The sequence below is a fragment of the Felis catus genome, chromosome A3 (assembly GCF_018350175.1).
Source record: "Felis catus isolate Fca126 chromosome A3, F.catus_Fca126_mat1.0, whole genome shotgun sequence".
Classification (NCBI taxonomy): domain Eukaryota; kingdom Metazoa; phylum Chordata; class Mammalia; order Carnivora; family Felidae; genus Felis; species Felis catus.
Genome location: NC_058370.1, coordinates 15,729,454 through 15,747,831, shown reverse-complemented (window position 1 = coordinate 15,747,831; position 18,378 = coordinate 15,729,454). Strand labels below are relative to the sequence as shown.

General features: G+C 41.0%; 1 protein-coding gene across 7 annotated transcripts in view; it reads left to right on the top strand.

Annotated features, from left to right (window-relative positions):
- The window catches only part of STK4 (serine/threonine kinase 4), a 92,317-nt gene that overhangs the window by 24,357 nt on the left and 49,582 nt on the right, over positions 1-18,378 (top strand). For all 7 annotated transcript variants that reach the window (XM_003983444.6, XM_045053562.1, XM_045053558.1 and 4 more), the window contains 4 exons: positions 914-1,081; positions 2,463-2,600; positions 5,002-5,130; positions 6,018-6,204. In XM_003983444.6, the coding sequence (XP_003983493.1) occupies positions 914-1,081; positions 2,463-2,600; positions 5,002-5,130; positions 6,018-6,204 (622 nt within the window). The remainder of the gene's footprint in view (positions 1-913; positions 1,082-2,462; positions 2,601-5,001; positions 5,131-6,017; positions 6,205-18,378) is intronic.

Below are 18,378 nucleotides of genomic sequence, written 5' to 3'. Positions count from 1 at the left end.
CCCATTACAAATATTTCTCCAACATTTGTGCATGTATCTTAGGGTACCTACACATAGGATACATTTTTAGAAAAAGATTGGGCTCAAAGGATATGGACATTTAACTTCATAAATATTGCTAAATTGCTTACACAACATTATACCAATTTATACCCTGGTAATAACACTGTATTTCAGTGCCTGTTGTTTTTCTATGCTGTTTCAGCACTGGTTATTATTTCTTTAAATGTTTGTCAACCTTATTTTAGTACTTGATTGTTTTTTTTGTGTGTTTTTGTTTGTGTGTGTGTGTGTGTGTTTTACAGTTTATTTATTTAGAGAGAAAGCAAGCACGTGTGCAAGGTGGGGAGGGGCAGAGAGAAAGGGAGAGAAAGAATCCTAAACAGGCTCTGCACGGTCAGCACAGAGGCTGACGTGGGGCTCCGTCTCATGAACTGTGAGATCATGACTTGAGCCGATATCAAGAGTCAACGTTTAACCAACTGGGCCAGGTTGGTTACCTGTGTGTGTGTTTTAAAATTTTTTTTTAGCGTTTATTTTTTGAGAAACAGAGTGTGAACAGGGGAGGGGCACAGAGAGAGGGAGACACAGTATTCAAAGCAGGCTCCAGGCTCTGAGCTGTCAGCACAGAGCCTGATGCAGGGCTCGAATTCACGAACCGCAGATCATGACCTGAGCCGAGGTCAGTTGCTTAACCAACTAAGCCACCCAGGCGCCCCTGTGTGTGTGTTTTAATAATTGAGAATCTTTTATGTTTCCACCTCATTTGAATTTCTTTTGTGACTTGCCCAATCATGCCTTGAGTATGGTTTTTATATGTATTCCAAGTACAAGACATTTCTTGTTGGAAAAGTCTCTTTTTCTCTCAGTAGTTTTAATGCTTAGTGTTGATCTCTATTCTTTTCTGTTTTAGGATACGATGGCCAAACGAAATACAGTGATAGGAACACCATTTTGGATGGCTCCAGAAGTGATTCAAGAAATTGGATACAACTGTGTGGCAGACATTTGGTCATTGGGAATAACAGCTATAGAAATGGCTGAGGGAAAGCCCCCATATGCTGACATCCATCCAATGAGGGTAAGGAAATGGACAAAACCAGTAGGGTGGTTAGCCACTGGTCGTCATTAGAAAGTTAAATGGCTTACTTGATTAGGTACCAAACAGTAAATGAATTAATTGTATATAATTGATAAGTGGCAGTCTAGACTCCACTAATCAGTTCAAGTCACTAATCAGTTCAAGTGTGATCCACCCCCTCCATACCAGAGGTTGTGTATTGATAGCTGTCTGGCAGGACGTAGGTCACAGAAATGCAAAGTATATTTTTTAATAGTTTAGTTGCTCACATTTTAACATAACATTAACTGGAACTGAGTGGTGGTCCCCTCATTTATACAGGGCATGGGCTTTCTACTTTATCAGTCTCCATGATTCCCTAGTCACCAAGTATCCTTTGTCCCTTATCACAGTGTTTTCTCTGTTTTTCTCATAGTAATATTAAGAGGAAAGCAAACAATTTTTTTGATGTCATGTCCCTAGCACCCAGCCTGATTGATTTGTTGTCTTTTTCCTGCCTGAGCCTCAGAGGTATTTACATGTGTAAGTTGTGGTTTGGAGATCCCCAGACTCTCCTCATCAGAGGCTCTGTCCTTTGCAGCTTCCATGGGCTTCTAGAGTAGTAAGGGCCCATCGGTGCAGTCTTCACCGAAACTATCAGTGTGACACCCTCAGGGGTTTGCAAGCTATTCCCAGCCAGGCCCCTCATCACAGCACTGTTAAGAGGCCTTGATCATGCCTGATCATGCCTGGGGCGCCTGGGTGGCTCAGTGGGTTAAGTGTCCAACTTCAGCTCAGGTCGTGATCTCACAGTTGGTGAGTTCGAGCCCCACGTTGGGCTCTGTGCTGACAGCTGGGAGCCTGGAGCCTGCTTCAGATTCTGTGTCTCCCCTTCTCTCTGCCCCTCTCCCACTTGTGCTCTGTCTCTCTCTCTCTCTCAAAATAAACATTTAAAAACTTAAAAAAAAAAAAAAAAAGGCCTCGATCCTGCCTTCCTCAGGGGTTCCATAGTCCTCTCACCATACGTCCCAACTCAGCTTTCCCTCTTCTTAGTACTTCTATTAAAAGACTTAACAGTTTGTAAAATGTAAAAATGCTCTCAGGTCTTGCCTTTTTATTTTGAAAGGCAGTATACAGTGGTTAACAAAACTCCAAAAAGCTTGCTGGATATTGGAGGTTGAGGAGACAGGAATACATATGAAAGAGGGAGAGGGAGAGAGAGCTATATTAACTTCTCTAATTGTCATACTTCCTCCTTTGAGACACTTAGACTTCAGCTGGGATTTGGTTGGGCTTATCAATGGAGAAGAGGAAAATGTTTCAAACTTTAAATGTATCTCTATTCATATTTTAATTAGTACATCACTTTTATTTTACCAAAAACAATTTTTTTTTAACCTAGGCAATCTTCATGATTCCCACCAACCCCCCTCCTACATTTCGAAAGCCAGAACTGTGGTCCGATAACTTCATGGATTTCGTGAAGCAGTGTCTTGTAAAGAGCCCTGAGCAGAGAGCCACAGCCACTCAACTCCTACAGGTATGATGCTCCCTGAGATGCTGCCTCCCTCTGTTCCACTCTCCTGCTGGCCAAAAGGTGCTGCTAACCCACCTGCGTGGAGATGGTAAAGAAGTAGAAGACATTCCCTGCCTTCTAAGGAGCTTTGACTCTAACTGGGTAGCAAAGAATGTTAAATCATGGAACAAGATAATAATACCAGAAAATGGAGGGCTCTGTGGGGTCAGAGATGGGAACTGAGAGTGAGCACTGCCGTTGTGCTGAGTGCTTTGCACATGTTGTGCCCTTTAATCATCACACATCCCCTGTGAGGGGAAGGTATTATTTCAGTTTTCTGGGGAAAGAATGGAAGCTTAGAGAGATTAGCTCATTTAGAGGCACTCAGCTGGGGAACAGCAGAGCTGAGACTAGAATCTGGGCCTTCTTAGTTCCAAAGCACAAGTGCCTGCAAGTCTACCCAGTTCTGACAAGGACCTGAGATTAATGGTAGGTCCTCTTGTAGCTCATGACAGGAGGAGGTGACTTTGGGCTGGAGGTACCGAAACTGCTTCCCTGGAGCAGGTCGCCTCGGTGCGTGGGGCTTGCAGGACGGGTGGGGTTTGCAGGCAGTCTGCTCGGTGCTGAGGAGGTTGAATTCAGGTGTCAGACTGTCCAGGTTTGAATCCTGGCTCCCTGTTTACTAGCTTTATGACCATGAGCAAGTGACGTGCCCTCTCTGTTGCTTTAGTTTTCTTATCTATGAGTGGAGACTAATTACCTGCCTCCTATGTTGTGAAGATTAAGTGATATGTGTAACTTTGAACGAAGTTTCACATGTGTTAAAGGTAGAATGACGTGGAGGTGACAAATGTCTGTGGTTATTATTGGGCTGGGCCAGTGGTTTTCAGCCGTCGCAGACCCAGTGCCCCCTCTTTATAACAAATATGTGTATTTTTAGTACTCTCACTACTCTTCTGGAATGAAATTTGTAGATAATAAAATCTGTTTATTTCCATAATTTAAAAAGGATTAGTATAAGGTGTATGATATAATGGAGAGATATAAAGGTAATAATTCATAAAATGTGTGGCAGTATAAAAAGAGGCTCCAGTTTGACTCAACTTGCAGACACAATGCAGCAGTTGAATACCTGTATCTAGCACCATAAATGAGCTTAGATTTAAGAATGGTAACCATTCCGTTCAGGCACTCCAGGAAAATGAATGGGTGGACACTACCATAAAAGTGATGTTAAATAATAACAGACCAGGCTTATTTGTATATGCTAAGAGGAGGGAAATGATCTTATAGTTATACCCAGTGGAGAGAACAAGGAAATATGGTATTCTTGCAAATCAGCTGGACCTTAGTTCTAAGCATTGGCAAGTTCTTTCCTGCCGGGATAGGGTACTGATGAAGTTTTATGGAAAAGAAATCTCTTTTGCAACCCGTCACAGGCTGAGATGCACTTACAAAGTTCTTACAAAGACCTTAGAGACCATCTCCTCTGATGGGTGCTGGGGAATAGAGAATGGGTTATAAAGAGAAAGATGGGGACAGTGTCACAATGAGTTGGGGAGACAACAGGCAACCCCCCAAAGAGAATTTCCACATGTAACTTTCATAGCCTCGTTTCCTAATGTTCTGTAAACACAAATAACAAAAAAGGTAGTATAAACACTAAAAAATTGAAGCAGCTTGTATAAATGAAATTCCACAATATCCCTGGGTTTCAGGTGTCTGTGCTGATTGGTATTTGGGCCTACACCTGTTCCGTATTTGTGACCTGTTTTAGTGTTTTTCTGCAGTAACCACACTTTTGCCCTAAAATCCCTTTTTACCTAAATATGTAGTTGAAAATACTATATAGTGCATTGTGTAGAGAGAATAAGCAGGATGAGTAAATTATCCAGTAATATTTAAACAATATCTTTATGACATTTAAGCCCCCTCCAACATCATCTCTGGACTTTTTTGCTTATCTCTTGAAAAAAATTTGTCAGTATTATTTACTAAAGTGCATATATACTCTAAGACGTTTGAAAGACATGCAGAATGTGCCACAGTTTGTTGCTGTGCAGGACTGGTCCCCGCTTTGAAGGATTGCCGGTGTCTCTCCTTCCCCTTATGTGCCATTGGTGTTCAAACACCAACTACAAGCTCCCGACACGTTTATAAAACTTCCTCTAGGGGGCAGTACCACCCCACTGAGAATATCTAGGTTTGGCAGAGAGAGAAGAGACTTTGTAGCCAGGCTGAAAAAGACAGCAAAGCCTGAAACCCTGGTCACAGTTATAAAGTGAGTGTGATTTCACGGCTGTTATGTTACCATAAAGAGAAAGATTAGATTCATCGATTCAGCAAATGTGATCGAGTGCCTACGGGGTGCCAGGCACCGTTTGGGCACGGGTGCCGTATAAACTGTCTCTTTTTGTGCTTTCAGCACCCGTTTGTCAAGAGTGCCAAAGGAGTGTCGATACTGCGGGACTTAATTAACGAGGCCATGGATGTGAAGCTGAAACGCCAGGAAGCCCAGCAGCGGGAGGTGGACCAGGACGATGAGGACAATTCAGTGAGTGGCAGGCATGCCGTGGGCCTCGGGCATTAATGCGTGTTACTTCGCAATTGCCGGGTCCAGTGGGACGAGTAGGAGATACCAGATCAGCCTGGGGCTGGAGACGCCGCTTGGCTGATTGTGCCCTGGCCTGACCCTGCGAAGGACTTGCTCTGTCTGTGCTTGTTCTTCTCGCGGGGCTTCCTAAGACATTTTCAAATTTTACTCTTTTGCCCCCACAGCATTTACTGAATTTGACTTTTTATTCGGGAAAGGGAATGCTTAGGTCGGAGACTTGGTCTTTTGTGCCCTTTTGGAGAATCAAAGATCTATACTAAATATGCAGATTTTATCCTCAGAGACTCCCTCCCAAGCCTGAGATTCCAAAGGTGTGCACCCCAGCTCCTTAGGTTACGTTGTAAAACCCTTAAGAAGGAGGGAGGAAGGGGTGAGGGAAGAGGGTCCTCCTTTTTTTTTTAATTTTTAAAAATTTTTTAAATGATTATGTTTGAGAAAGAGAAGCAGAGACAGAGTGTGAGTCGGGGGAGGGGCAGAGAGACAGAATCCCAAGCAGACTCCAGGCTCTGAGCTGTCAGCACAGAGCCCCACGTGGGGCTCGAACTCATGAACTATGAGGTCATGACCTGAGCCGAAGCCGGATGCTTAGCCAACTGAGCCACCCAGGCACCCCATGAGGGCCCTCCTGGTTCGATATGCTGTCTCGCGTGGCTGACTTTAAGTTTCTCTTTGGTTAAATAAGAGTGCTCTCTGCTCTACAAGGTGTGGGTCTAGAACCCCAGTCGGCATCAAATCCAGAAATGCTTGCGTTGAGATGAGTAATAGTAATTCGAAGGATTCAGTCTTTTGATCCAGTTAGCCCAATTTGAGGTTTTGTCCTCCTCCAGGAAGAGGATGAGATGGACTCTGGCACGATGGTTCGAGCAGCAGGTGATGAGATGGGCACCGTCCGGGTGGCCAGCACAGTGACCGATGGAGCCAGCACTATGATCGAGCATGGGGACACGTTGCCGTCACAGCTGGGCACCATGGTGATCAACGCAGAGGATGAGGAAGAGGAAGGGACTATGAAAAGTAAGGCTCTGGTTAAATATACTCCCTTCTTGGACGTACCCTACACATTCCAGAGAAAATGGGCTCTCCTGGTCCACATGGGCTCAGCTCGAGTCACTTTCTGGTGGTGCGGGAGTGGGGGAAGGGGAAGGGGACAGCTGGCCTGCGGTGTCAGAGGCAAGAAAACGTCAGCAACGAGGAGGGACTTTCTTTCAAACCTGAATGGCCCTTTTCTCATCGAATGTTGTCATTTTCTCCTTTTCCCTTGATCCGTGGAGGCAAGCACACATATTGTTTTGATGCATAATCAAAGTGTAATGAGATTCTGAGCTATTTAACATAGCTTCAGTGTATTTTCTATTTTCTGTGCATTTAACCCAGGTTTACCGATACTCAGTCAATACTTAGTCAGGATGACTGTACAACTGTGAAAGTCCTGTCAAATTCCTTCTAGTTGAAACCCACCTCTGCTTCACTTCTTATCCTGCTCATACTTTTTTGCCTGTGACTGAGGCCTGACACACATTTTCTGCTCTCATCTCGGAGTGCTGTCCTCTCCCCTCCTCCTCACTTGTTTCCCTTCCCTTACTCTGTGCATCACAGACCAGCTCACAGAGGAAAGGAATTTGTGAGTAAAAACAGTACTAATTGAATTCTGTATGCACTTTTTAGCCTGCACTTTGCACAAGTTTATATATTTGTTTTCTAATTAGTTAATTTTTTAAAGGTTTTATTTTATTTATTTATTTTTAAAAATATATTTATTTATTTTTGAGAGAGAGAGAGAGAGAAAGAGAGAGCACAAGCAGGGAAGGGGCCGAGAGGGAGGGAGACACAGAATCCAACGCAGGCACCACGCTCTGAGCTGTCAGCACAGAGCCCGACGTGGCTCAAACTCACAACCCGTGACATCGTGATCTGAGCTGGAGTTGGTCGCCCACTGACTGAGCCACCTAGGCACCCCTAAAGATTTTATTCTTAAAAATCTCTACATCCAGTGTGGCACTCGAACTCATGACGCTGAGATCAAGAGTCGGATGCTCCACTGACTGAGCCAGTCAGGCACCCCATGAACTTTGCATAGGTTTAAAGCATTAAGGCTTTATAATCTTTTCATCATCTTTTTTCCCCCCTTTCCTTCTTAAAGTTTAAAGGTCCTTCCTTTAAACCAGGGAGCAGCAAACTATGGTTTATGGGCCAAATCCGGCCTACCACCTGGTTTTGGCAATAAAGATTTATTGGAACATGGCCATGTCCATTCGTTTACATATTGTCTGTGACTGCTTTGCACTATAGAGGTGGAGTGAGCAGTTGTGACAGAGGCCATCTGGCTCCCAAAGCCTGAAATGTTTGCTCTCTGGTTCTTTACAGACAGCAAAAGTTCTCTAACTCCTGCTCTAGACCCTCTGCTTCATGATTAATTCATTCAGTGAATTTTTCTTCCGTGCTGGATCCCAGGTCCTTTGCTGGGTGCTGAAGACACAGCAGGAAATGAAGAAACAGTCCTTGCCCCAAAGGAAATCATGGTTTAGTGTGGGAGATGGACCATGAATTACAATTTAGTGTATGAAATAATTTCTAAAGTAGAGGTAACCCAGGGGCTTGTCGAAACAGAGTGGAGGAGTATTTTATTTAATCTGGGCTGTGAAAAGGGTGGGTGGAGGTGTTCCAGCAGAGGGAGCAGCATACACAGAGGCCCTGAGGCGAGAGAGGGGTAGGTCAGTGCAGGGGAGCTGCGGCTGGTTGGCTGGTTCATCGGGACTGGAGCCAGCAGTTCTGGGGCCGTGGGTCCCAGGCAGCCCCCTCTGCTTTCGGTGTCTCAGGTCTGTGTATTTATAATCCAGCCTCTGTTTACGAAGGGAAAAGTTTTCTTTTTTCTGTTTTGGGGCCGAGGCTTATTATCTGTGTTTGGATTCTGGTCAGAAGTATACAGGTGGTGAAAAGTAGTAATATTGTTGATGGATGTGTTAATTGGTATAACTTTCCTGGAATGTAGTATGCATCAAGGGTTTAAAAAGTTCAAACCTTTAACTCAGCACATTCCACTTCTAGGAATCAGGTCCAAGAAAATAATCGAAGATGTAGACAAATTATATGCAAGAGTTTTCCCAAACATGTTACTTAGAATTGTAAAACAAAAAATCTGGATTAAATGTTTAGCAGCAGATTATTGGTCAAATAAATTGTGATACTTCTGTAAGACTACTATACCATATAAAAACATTAAAAATCCTGTGTTTGAGGAATACTTAGTGAGCTAAGGAAATACTTATGATATGTTGTTAAGTGAAAAAGAGAAGGAGAGGTGCCTGGATGTCTCAGTCAGTTAAGCGACCAACTCTTGATTTCAGTTCAGGTCATGATCTCATAGTTTTGTGAGCTCGAGCCCCACGTTGGGCTCTGCACTGACAGCGTGGAGCCTGCTTGGGATTCTCTTTCTCCCTCTCTCTCTGCCCCTCCATGGCTCTCTCTCTCACAATAAATAAATAAACTTAAAAAAATCTTTTTAAAAAGAAGGAAGCAAAATTATAACATGACTCCAGTTTTACAAAGTAAAAAGATAACATACATTAATGTGTATATAGAAAAAAGACTGAAAAAACAAAAGGCTGGAGATAAATAAATCAGATATTAAAAGTGGTTATTATTGGTAAGAGGATTATATCTGTTTTAAATTTTATTTATTTTCCAAATTATTTTCTAAAGTTACTATCGTAAAGAAATCCCACCAGAAATACTGCTGGGATAGTGTGTCTGGTAAATTAGGGTTTTGTCTCTGGATTGTCTTAAGAATTCTTTTTTTTTTTTTTCCCCTCTTCTTATGGCCTTAAAAATGGTTGTTTACAATAGTTTATAAAAACATTGTCAGCCTGCTAGTCCCTTTTAATGCTGATTTCATTTAGTGTTCTTAGGTATGTTTTATCCCTTAAACTCCATATTGGAGTATCCTATCCTAGATACATATCTTAGATATGTGTTTGGTGTTACATAAATTATCATGTGAATGTTATATACTACATTTAGTTTTTCTTCCTAAATTTTTAAGTAGTGTGATTTGTTAGGTTTGTTTTGTAGCTGCTGACCTCTAGGTCTTTCCATGGATTCTGAGTGCTTCTACTTGTTTTAAGGGCTTTAATTATACAGATGGTTATAATCACTGTGTAGTAAACTTGGCTGGCCCATTAACATGTGCTGTGCATGCACATGTTATGGAAAATCTGCCTCTTTTTTTATTTAAAGAATTAATTTTATTCCAAATGTAATTTTCCAAATGTATTTTAAGTACTAATTAATTCAGTGGGTTGTTTGTTCAGTTTCTGAGCTTGGATAGTTTAGTGTGTCTAATCAGAAACATGCATCTTATATTAGAGTCATGAAAAACTGTTTAAAAACCTCGGCGGTCATAGCCAAGTGACATTAAATAAACTCAGTTCATCAATCATCTACTTCAGGTCTTATAATTCAGTTTTGGGGCCACAAGTTTGACAGATTTGCCACTTACTTTGAAATCTTTACCACTTATGTTTCTAGGAGTTACTTAAACTTTTCATTATGGGAAATTAAAACATAATTGCACAGAATACTATCATGACCCCAGTGGACTTGTCATACGGTTTCAAAAATGATTGGCTCACTGCCCATCATATTTCAGCCCCTCAAAATGAACTGAATTAATTTAAAGCAGATCTAAGACATCATACCATTTCTTCAGAATTAGTTTTAAACATTTAAAGGAGGCTATCTGACCAAGCTTGGCTCAGAAGCTGTCTGTGTTGTTTTGGAGAAGTCACATTCCTTGTATGGGCCTCTGTACCGTAATGGGTAAAACTCAAGAATTATAAGCTTATTACTTTCCTTGTCTCTTACAGCTCAAATAGTCCAAGCATTTATAAAACTTTTACAATTCAGGACTAATATAGAACTGAAGTTGCTAGAAGTTAAAATCCGTTTTCAAAATAGGCTTTCATTTACTGCTTTTTTGAACTTCTGTGAAAAGTTTAATCCTTAAAAATTAAAATTATAATTGTTACCCTCGATAAACCTAACAAAAAATGACATATCTCCATAATGGTTTGCATTAGTTTCATAGAATCTAATTTTAGTTTCTAATTTTAAAGAAATTGTAACAAGAAAATTAGAAGACTTGCACACAGTCTGTGTAGGACATCCAGGTCAGAAACTTTTCTGAATTTTTTGATACACTTTTTGACAATTGACTGTATTTTACAGATTTTTTAAAAAGTTTATTCCTTGTCTTAGAAAAGTTAGATATTTCATTTGCTTCTGTTCTCCATTACCATATTAAAAATTATTATACCAACAGTATTATGGCAATATTAACACAGTGTTTTAAAATGACGTATTTTGAGAGAGAGAGAGAGCAGTGTCCATAAGCACGGGAGGGGGTAGAGAGAGAGGGAGAGAGAGAATCCCAATCAGGTTCCGCACTGTCAGCACAGAGCCTGCCTCGGGGCTTGATCCCAAGAACTGTGAGATCATGACCTGAGCCAAAACCAAGAGTCAGTCACCTAACCAGCTAAGCCACCCAAGCGCCCCTTAATGCACTGTTAAAAAAGAAAGTAGTTCACCCTTTCACTCAACCAAAGAATGCCTGTTTTTGACTGTGTGCCAGTATGGTTCCTATACAGTAATAATTTGCCTAGGTTTGTTTTTTTTTTTTAATTTTTTTGAGAGAGAGAGAGAGAGAGACAGAGACAGAGACAGAGCGTGAGTGGGGGAGGGGCAGAGAGAGAGGGAGACACAGAATCCGAAGCAGGCTCCAGGCTGTGAGCTGTCAGCACAGAGCCCGATGCAGGGCTCAGACTCGTGAACTGTGAGATCATGACCTGAGCTGAAGTAGGATGCTTAGCCAACTGAGCCACCCAGGCGCCCTGATATTCTTTTGTTATGGTTATTTATTTTGAGAGAGAGAGAGAGAGCGTGCATGCCTGCCTGAGAACAGGAGACGGACATAGGGAGAAAGAGAATACCGAGCAGGCTCTATGTTGTCAGTGTTGAGCCCATCTTGGAGCTTGAACTCCAGAACCCCAAAACTGCGAGAACATGACTTGAGCTGAAATCAAGAATTGGACACTTAACTGACTAAGCTACCCAGGCGCCCCTAATTTGCTTAGATACTGTTTTCTGATTATTTTCCACTTAGTAAGTGTATGCATGTTCCATGTTGCTGCATAGTCCTTTATTATATTTATCACACTTACCAGTGTATTTTAATCATTTACCTGGTGCTGGACATTTTGGTTGTTCCTAATTTTTCACCATTATGAATAACTCTGCAGGGAACATCTTATGTATAAATGTGCCTCCTTTTTAGTATTTCCTAGGAGTTTGCAGAAGTATTTGAATGATTTCATGTATATTTGTCATTGTGACGCTGGTATATTGTCCTCCAAATGTCGTACCACTTTATATCCCACGAGAATAATAGCAGCTGTCAGGACCCTTGGTTTCTTCACTTATATTCATTTCTCCTTTTTATTTCCCTATTTCCCATGTTTTAAGTCTCTGTGCTACTTTTGGGTGTTTTCTCTAAATTTATCTTTCATTCTTTTTTTAGCCATATGTAATCAACTGTTTGACCCAGACATTGAATTTATTTCTGTGACTACTTTTTTTGCTTCCTAAAAGTTTTAATTAGTTATCTTTAAATCTGTTTTTTTTTCTTTTGTGATATCCAGTCTTGTCTTAGCAAATGTTCTTCCTTTATCTGTTTGAATATTATAAATGTCATTATTTTAAGGTTTTTTTTTTAGATCAGTCTATTATCTTGAACTTCTTGGGTCTGATTTGTTTTTTTGTTTTTTGTTTTGTTTTGTTTTAATGTTTGTTTATTTTTGAGAGAGAGCACGCGTGTTCATGCAAACAGAGGAGGGGCAGAGAGAGAGCGAGGCACAGAATCAGAAGCAGGCTCCAGGCTCTGAGCTGTCAGCACAGAGCTGGACGCAGGGCTCGAACCCATGAACTGTGAGATCAAGACCTGAGCTGAAGTAGGGACGCTTACCTGACTGAACCACCCAAGCACCCCCCCTTGTTTTTAATTAAAAAAAAAATGTTTATTTATTTTTGACAGAGAGAGAGAGAGAGAGAGAGAGAGAGAGAAAGAGACAGACAGAGCATGAGCGGGAGAGGGGCAGAGAGAGAGGGAGACACAGAGCCCGAAGCAGGCTCCAGGCTTTGAGCTGTCAGCACAGAGCCCGATGAGGGGCTCGCACAGACCGCGAGATCATGACCTGAGCCAAAGTCGGACGTTCAACCGACTGAGCCACCCAGGTGCCCCACCCCCCCTTTTTTTTATAAGTTGATTTATTTATTTTGAGAGAGAGAGAGAGAGAGAGAGAGAGAGAGAGTTGTGTGTGTGTGGGGGGGGGGGAGTAGCTGAGAGAGAGTGAGCGAGAGAATCCCAGGCAGGCTTACCACTGTCATCCTAGAGCCTGATGTGGGGCTCAAACTCAAGAGACGTGGGATCATGACCTGAGTCAAAATCAAGAGTCAGATGCTTAACCAACTGAGAGCCACCCAGGTGTCCCTTTGGGTCTGATCTCTGCTGTTTGTGTCTGCCATCTCTCATGTTGTTAGATTTCTTTTTGTATTTTGTAATTTTTGTTGTGAGCTTTAGTGGGAAGTATCTTCTTTGGAGGTGTCTTATGTTTCTGGGGTTGCATAGGTATCCCTGTGGGTCCCTAAGGGGTATTTTCTTCCAGTGTAGTTTTTAGATATTAATCATTACTGGAGTGTGCTTGTGGGACAGCCAAGGGAATTACATTTCTGGAAGTTGACTCTTTCCACCCCTTATTACATTCCTAAGCCATGTCCTTGTGCTTGTGGGTAGAGTTTGTCCTGGCTTCATCTTTGTGCTGGGAATGGAGTTCTAGCTGCCTTTTTATAGATGTATCTTGGCTCCCGTCTTATCTTGGTTCCTGTTCCCACATCAGCCTAAAAACTAGTCCCTCTGGTTTGGTTTTCCCGGTGGGCCACTCACCTCAGTGCTGTGGGTTCCTCTGTTGCTTTTGGCATCTGCGAAGTTTCCTGTTCTAGTTTTGAGCACTACGGTGTTTTTGTTTTGTTAGGTCTTGAATTTTTGTGTTTAGAGCAGGAGGGGGCCCTCTAGTGCTTCCGTTCATTCAGTCATCTTGACCTGTCTATAGTGATGGTATGTCTATACTTTCTCTACCAGGGAAAACTTGGGAGAGGTTGTTCCTTGCTCCTGGTCACCTGGCTAGTAAGTACTAGAGCTGGGAATCTCAAGTCCGGAGTCTGTGCTCCTTTTGTTCTCCTGAACTTTAATTTGTTTTGGAAGCATTCCCTTACATTAATGGGCATTAGACCTAATATAAGACTCATGAAAATTCATGATGAAGACTAGTGCTGGCTTCTGAGGAGATTCCAGAGATAATCTATTTTTTTTTAGGACCGATTATTTATTATATAAGTTATTTCTTTATTATACTCAGGAGGTTAGACATTATAAATGTTAATAATAATCATTAATGATTAGGCATTTTCTGTGTCAGGCATTGTGCTTAATCCTTTGTAAACATTTGACATACTAGTCGTTGCTCCCATGCTGTGTGGTAAATACAGCCACCCCCCATTTTGTCGCAGCAGAAATGGAATTGCAAAGCGATTAAGTAGCTTGCTCGTGATCACATCGTGAGTAATAGAAGTGCCAAGGCTTGAAACTAGGTATGTTTGATTTCAAAGCTTATTATATTATATTCCTGTTCCGCAGAGCCTTTTTTATTAGTTGTTGAGGGACAGGACCAAGGCTCATGTTACAGATCATATGTTGGTAAGCCTCAGCCCGCAGTAATATACCTCTCCTTGCTGGTTGTTCAAGTAACTAGCTACTCTATATGTTTCCCCAGAGTTCCAGAAGTGAAGGGCAGATGGTTGTCAAAGGGGGTCAGCCTCCGACGATAGGTTTAATGGTATCTCCGTCTGAGGGAGTATGTTTTGGCTGCGTATGTCTCAGTCTAGAGTAAAGAATCGGTTGCAGCTGGAGGGAGGGGGTCAGAGTGAGGGGAGACCTGGTTGCCTTAGACCTTAGGAGCATCTGTAAGAACCGAGGAGGGAAACCATCGCCTGCACTACTTTGAAAACTATGTCTGGATAAAATATCAGTTTGGGGATTTTGGAAGGTTTCTTCTATTTGTCTACATAAGTGTGGGTTTTTTGTTGTTGTTGTTTGGTTTTTTTGATAAGGGCTATGGAAGAACTTTATTTGCCCCACCCCCCATATCTGAAGTGACTGGAGAGGTTCTAGGTCAGTGTCAGGATTGTTGTGCTTTCTCGGGGCCAGCAGAGGGAGCTCTGTAACAGGTTATGACTTAGAATGGCATTCCCATCAAATCCCCTTTCTATGGTACGCTTTATTCTCGATCAAGACCATTGTTTATTTATTTTAAAATCTATTTTAAGTAAGCGCAGCAACATTAGGACAGTGTCTTTATTTTATTTAGGTAGGAAATTGGACACCTCATACTTGGCAAAGTTCAAGTAAGAGTAAAATCTACCAAAATGTCTCAAAATAGTTTAAACTTCCTCTCTCTTCCCAGATTTCTCAGTAGACCTTCACGAGAACTGATGTTTTCTTTCTACAGCATGGTATGATGCAGAAATTTTGGACAAAATTTGTACGATGTAATTTTGCAGCTATCATCGGCTAAAATGGCCCTAACCAAGTAATTAAATAAATTTTTAAAATAAAACTCAAAACTCTGTGCGAACTGACTTGGAGAAAGTTATATGTGTATCAAAGTAAATATTATTAATGGCAGTTTATAGCTTTGTTGACTCTCTTTAGTTTTCATCTAATCTGTTTCCATGTTGACTACACAAAAGTCAATCTTAGTTCTTTCTTTTGATCCATATATATGTGTGTGTATATATATATATATATACACATACACATATATATACATATATATATATATATGTATATATATATATATATATTTTAACTTTAGATGAAGGAGAGAGAGCATAAGCAGGGGAGGGACAGAGAGAGAATCCCAGGCAGGCCCTGTGCTGTTACTGCAGAGCCTGAGACGGGGCTCAAACTCACTAACCATGATATCATGAAATCAAGAATCGGACACTTAACTGAGCCACCCAGTCGCCACTGGTCCTTATATATTTTTTCTTCCTTACCAGGCCCTCCAGTAGAGTCTAGAATAGTAGAGGCGGTAGTGGGCATTCTTATTTGAAAGGCTTGAGTCAGTGGATTCAATCTTTCAATCCTTCAGTGGTCCAAGTTCAGACCCAGCCTTTTAAATGAGACTCTGAAAGGGAGTAAGTGGGTGATTTCTATTTAAAACTTGAACATGATTCATAAATTTCTAATTTTTATTCTAGAGTAATGACCACATTAATCTCTTGGAAGTAGAATTTTAAAGTGAATGGCATAAATTAGTTAGGACAACTCAGAAGCATGTTGTGGGCAAATTACTTGATAGTATTATGTGGGGCAAACACTGTGTATTTGTAGTTCCCCAGAAATTCCTAAGTCTCATGAAGGCCCCTATTGTTGCCATAAGTTTCTTCATGTTAAAAAGTCTAGGCTCTTGTTGAAATGATTTTATTTCAACACTACCCATCAGATACAATTTTGGAGCTGCATAAGTTGGAAATTCTTGACTCACAGCCTAGTTTCTTTACACCTGCAGCGGTTTGGAGGGGATTGTTTTAACATTGCCTCCCTTGTATGTTCTCCATTTCATTCTCCCTGACTGATGATCACATATGCAAGGGTAGTAAATAGGACGTAATGTACTGTGTGTGTTTTAACACTTCTTTTACTACAGTAGCCTTACTGTGCAATTTCTTTAGAACTATTGTCAGAGAATGTTATGTGTTCATGTATTTTTTTCTACTCACAGCATTGTCTGAGAGTTCTACACATGCATTGGAATAGTTATAGTACCAAAGCTAAAACTTACAACACTTTGTTAGAAATGTATCTGCTCAGTAAGGGTAAGAGAAAGAAAAAGAGATCATGGAAAGAATATTAATTTTTGGAATGAGAGTCTTTGCTTTGAAACTTGCTCAGAATCTCATAAAGTTCATTCAACTTTGGCAAGTTATGTCCTTTTTTGAGCCTCAGTTTCCTAGTCTAAAAAAATGGGGCATAAAAGTTCCTACTCTGTAGAGCTGGTAAGATGATATGGAATAACGTATGGAAAATACTTAGAATGTAAATGCTTCAAAATGGTGAGTTGTGTAAGTTTATGAGTCTTTTAATGAGTGACAGTGGCTTTTTAATTGGACCTGAAAGTTCCTTCAACCAGGGCTACTTTTTTGCATCCTAATTCCTTTTCTCTTGCTAGTTATGTTTTTTTTTATGTTTTTATGTTCTCATTCTTGGCATTAATGGTGTTTTGTAAGTGCCATCTCTCTGAGCACTGGTGAACTAAAACCATGAAAATGGTTGAACTAAAGTAAGGTTACCTGTCAGTTTCAGTAATGTTTTAAAAATGTGCTGAGGGGGGAGAGAGAGTGAGAGAGGGAGGGAGGGAGAAAGAGAGTGAGTGAGTGTGCGTGTTTTACATTCCTTGGCAATAAGATAGAGGTATTTTGAGAATCTGTTAAATAGCTCAAAATACAAGATGGCAGATTTTAAAGAAGGCTAGACTTCGGATCCACCTGAACCTTCCTTTGTTGAGTTCAAACTGTTATCTTAATCCTGTGGAATTTTTACTGACTGGATTTTTTTCTGTCCCTGAACGATAATTGCTGTGGTTCACTGCGTGTTTATCAGAATCTTTCTCCTGGGTGGGATTTAAGGTAGAAGAGCAGACATCTTGGTCCTTAGACTTTTCTCATGGTTGCACAAATATTCCAAGGTCAGGGGCGCCTGGGTGGCTCCGTCGGTTAAGCGTCTGACTTCAACTCTAGTCATGATCTCAGTTTGTGGGTTCAAGCCCCACGTTGGGCTCTGTGTGGACAGCATGGAGCCTGCTTGGGATTCTCTCTCTCCCTGTCTCTGACCCTTCCTGACTTGTGCTTTCTCTCTCAAAATAAGTGAACTTTAAAAAAATTATCTTAGAAAAATACTTCAAGGTCATCCTGTAAAGTGGAGACTAAATCCTAATTTTTTGTGCAGTTATTCTAATTCTGTCCAGATGTTGGGCTCAATTTTATCTTTGGAAACCATTAACATTCTTGATTCTTTTGGGATGAGCCAAAAGGCACAGACACGTGGTGCCTGAAAATTCATTCGAAACACTCTGCCAGATCACATATTAGGATATGAAAGTACCAGATCTCAGTGTAGCTTGGGTGAAGGGCTCAAGGCCTATATTTTTGCGAAGATAAGGTGCTCCATTACAGTTAAATTGGTAAAAGGAGAGAGAGCCAAGAATAGCCGTGGGGGAAATGTATTTTCCAGGAGAGGGCAGTAGCATGAGAGTAATGAAGAACAAGGGAAAATGAGTCTTAAAAGATATACTTCGGCTCTTACGCTTAAGAGGCAGATAAATCAGTTTTGACTGGTTAGGGAATATATTTCTCTGGTGCTCTAAGCTGTTCTGACTTGCTTACTCTTATTCAGCAAAGAAATGGAGATGCATTTTAATCAATTTAAATGGATCTATATAGAAAAAGTAGATGATTCTCATAACTGTTTATGCTCTAAAAATATCAATTTGGAATCAGTATTTGTTAACAATAAATATTTAATGCCAACCAAGAAGTATTTATTAGGTAGTCACAATGTGTTATGCCTGTGTAGTGTATAAAAACCAAACGAGTCATTTTCTGCTGACCAGGAATTTATAGGTTAAGAGGGAAAGATGACATTTGTCATTATCATTGTCTAATACTTATGGAGTGCCTGCTGTACTATAACTGTTCCTTGTAGTTCCTTATATGTCTGGGGCATTACCCTAGATATTTTGGATAGTGGTATTTGATGTCGCCATAACTTACATATGCAGCTAATATAACTAGGCAAAATGCTGGGTAAGTGGTGCAGACAAGTATTAAAGGTTTTGTGAGAAGGAAAGCAAGGACTTAGATGTGCAGAAAGACTGAGGGAGACTATTTTAGGCAGGTGCAAAGTCAGAAAGTAAACATATACATTGAATATTCAATTTGGCTGAAGTGGATTTTGACTGGATGCTGGAGGACCTTGAGTGCCGCACTGAGAAGTTTGAACTTGGTAATTACTGTTGGTAA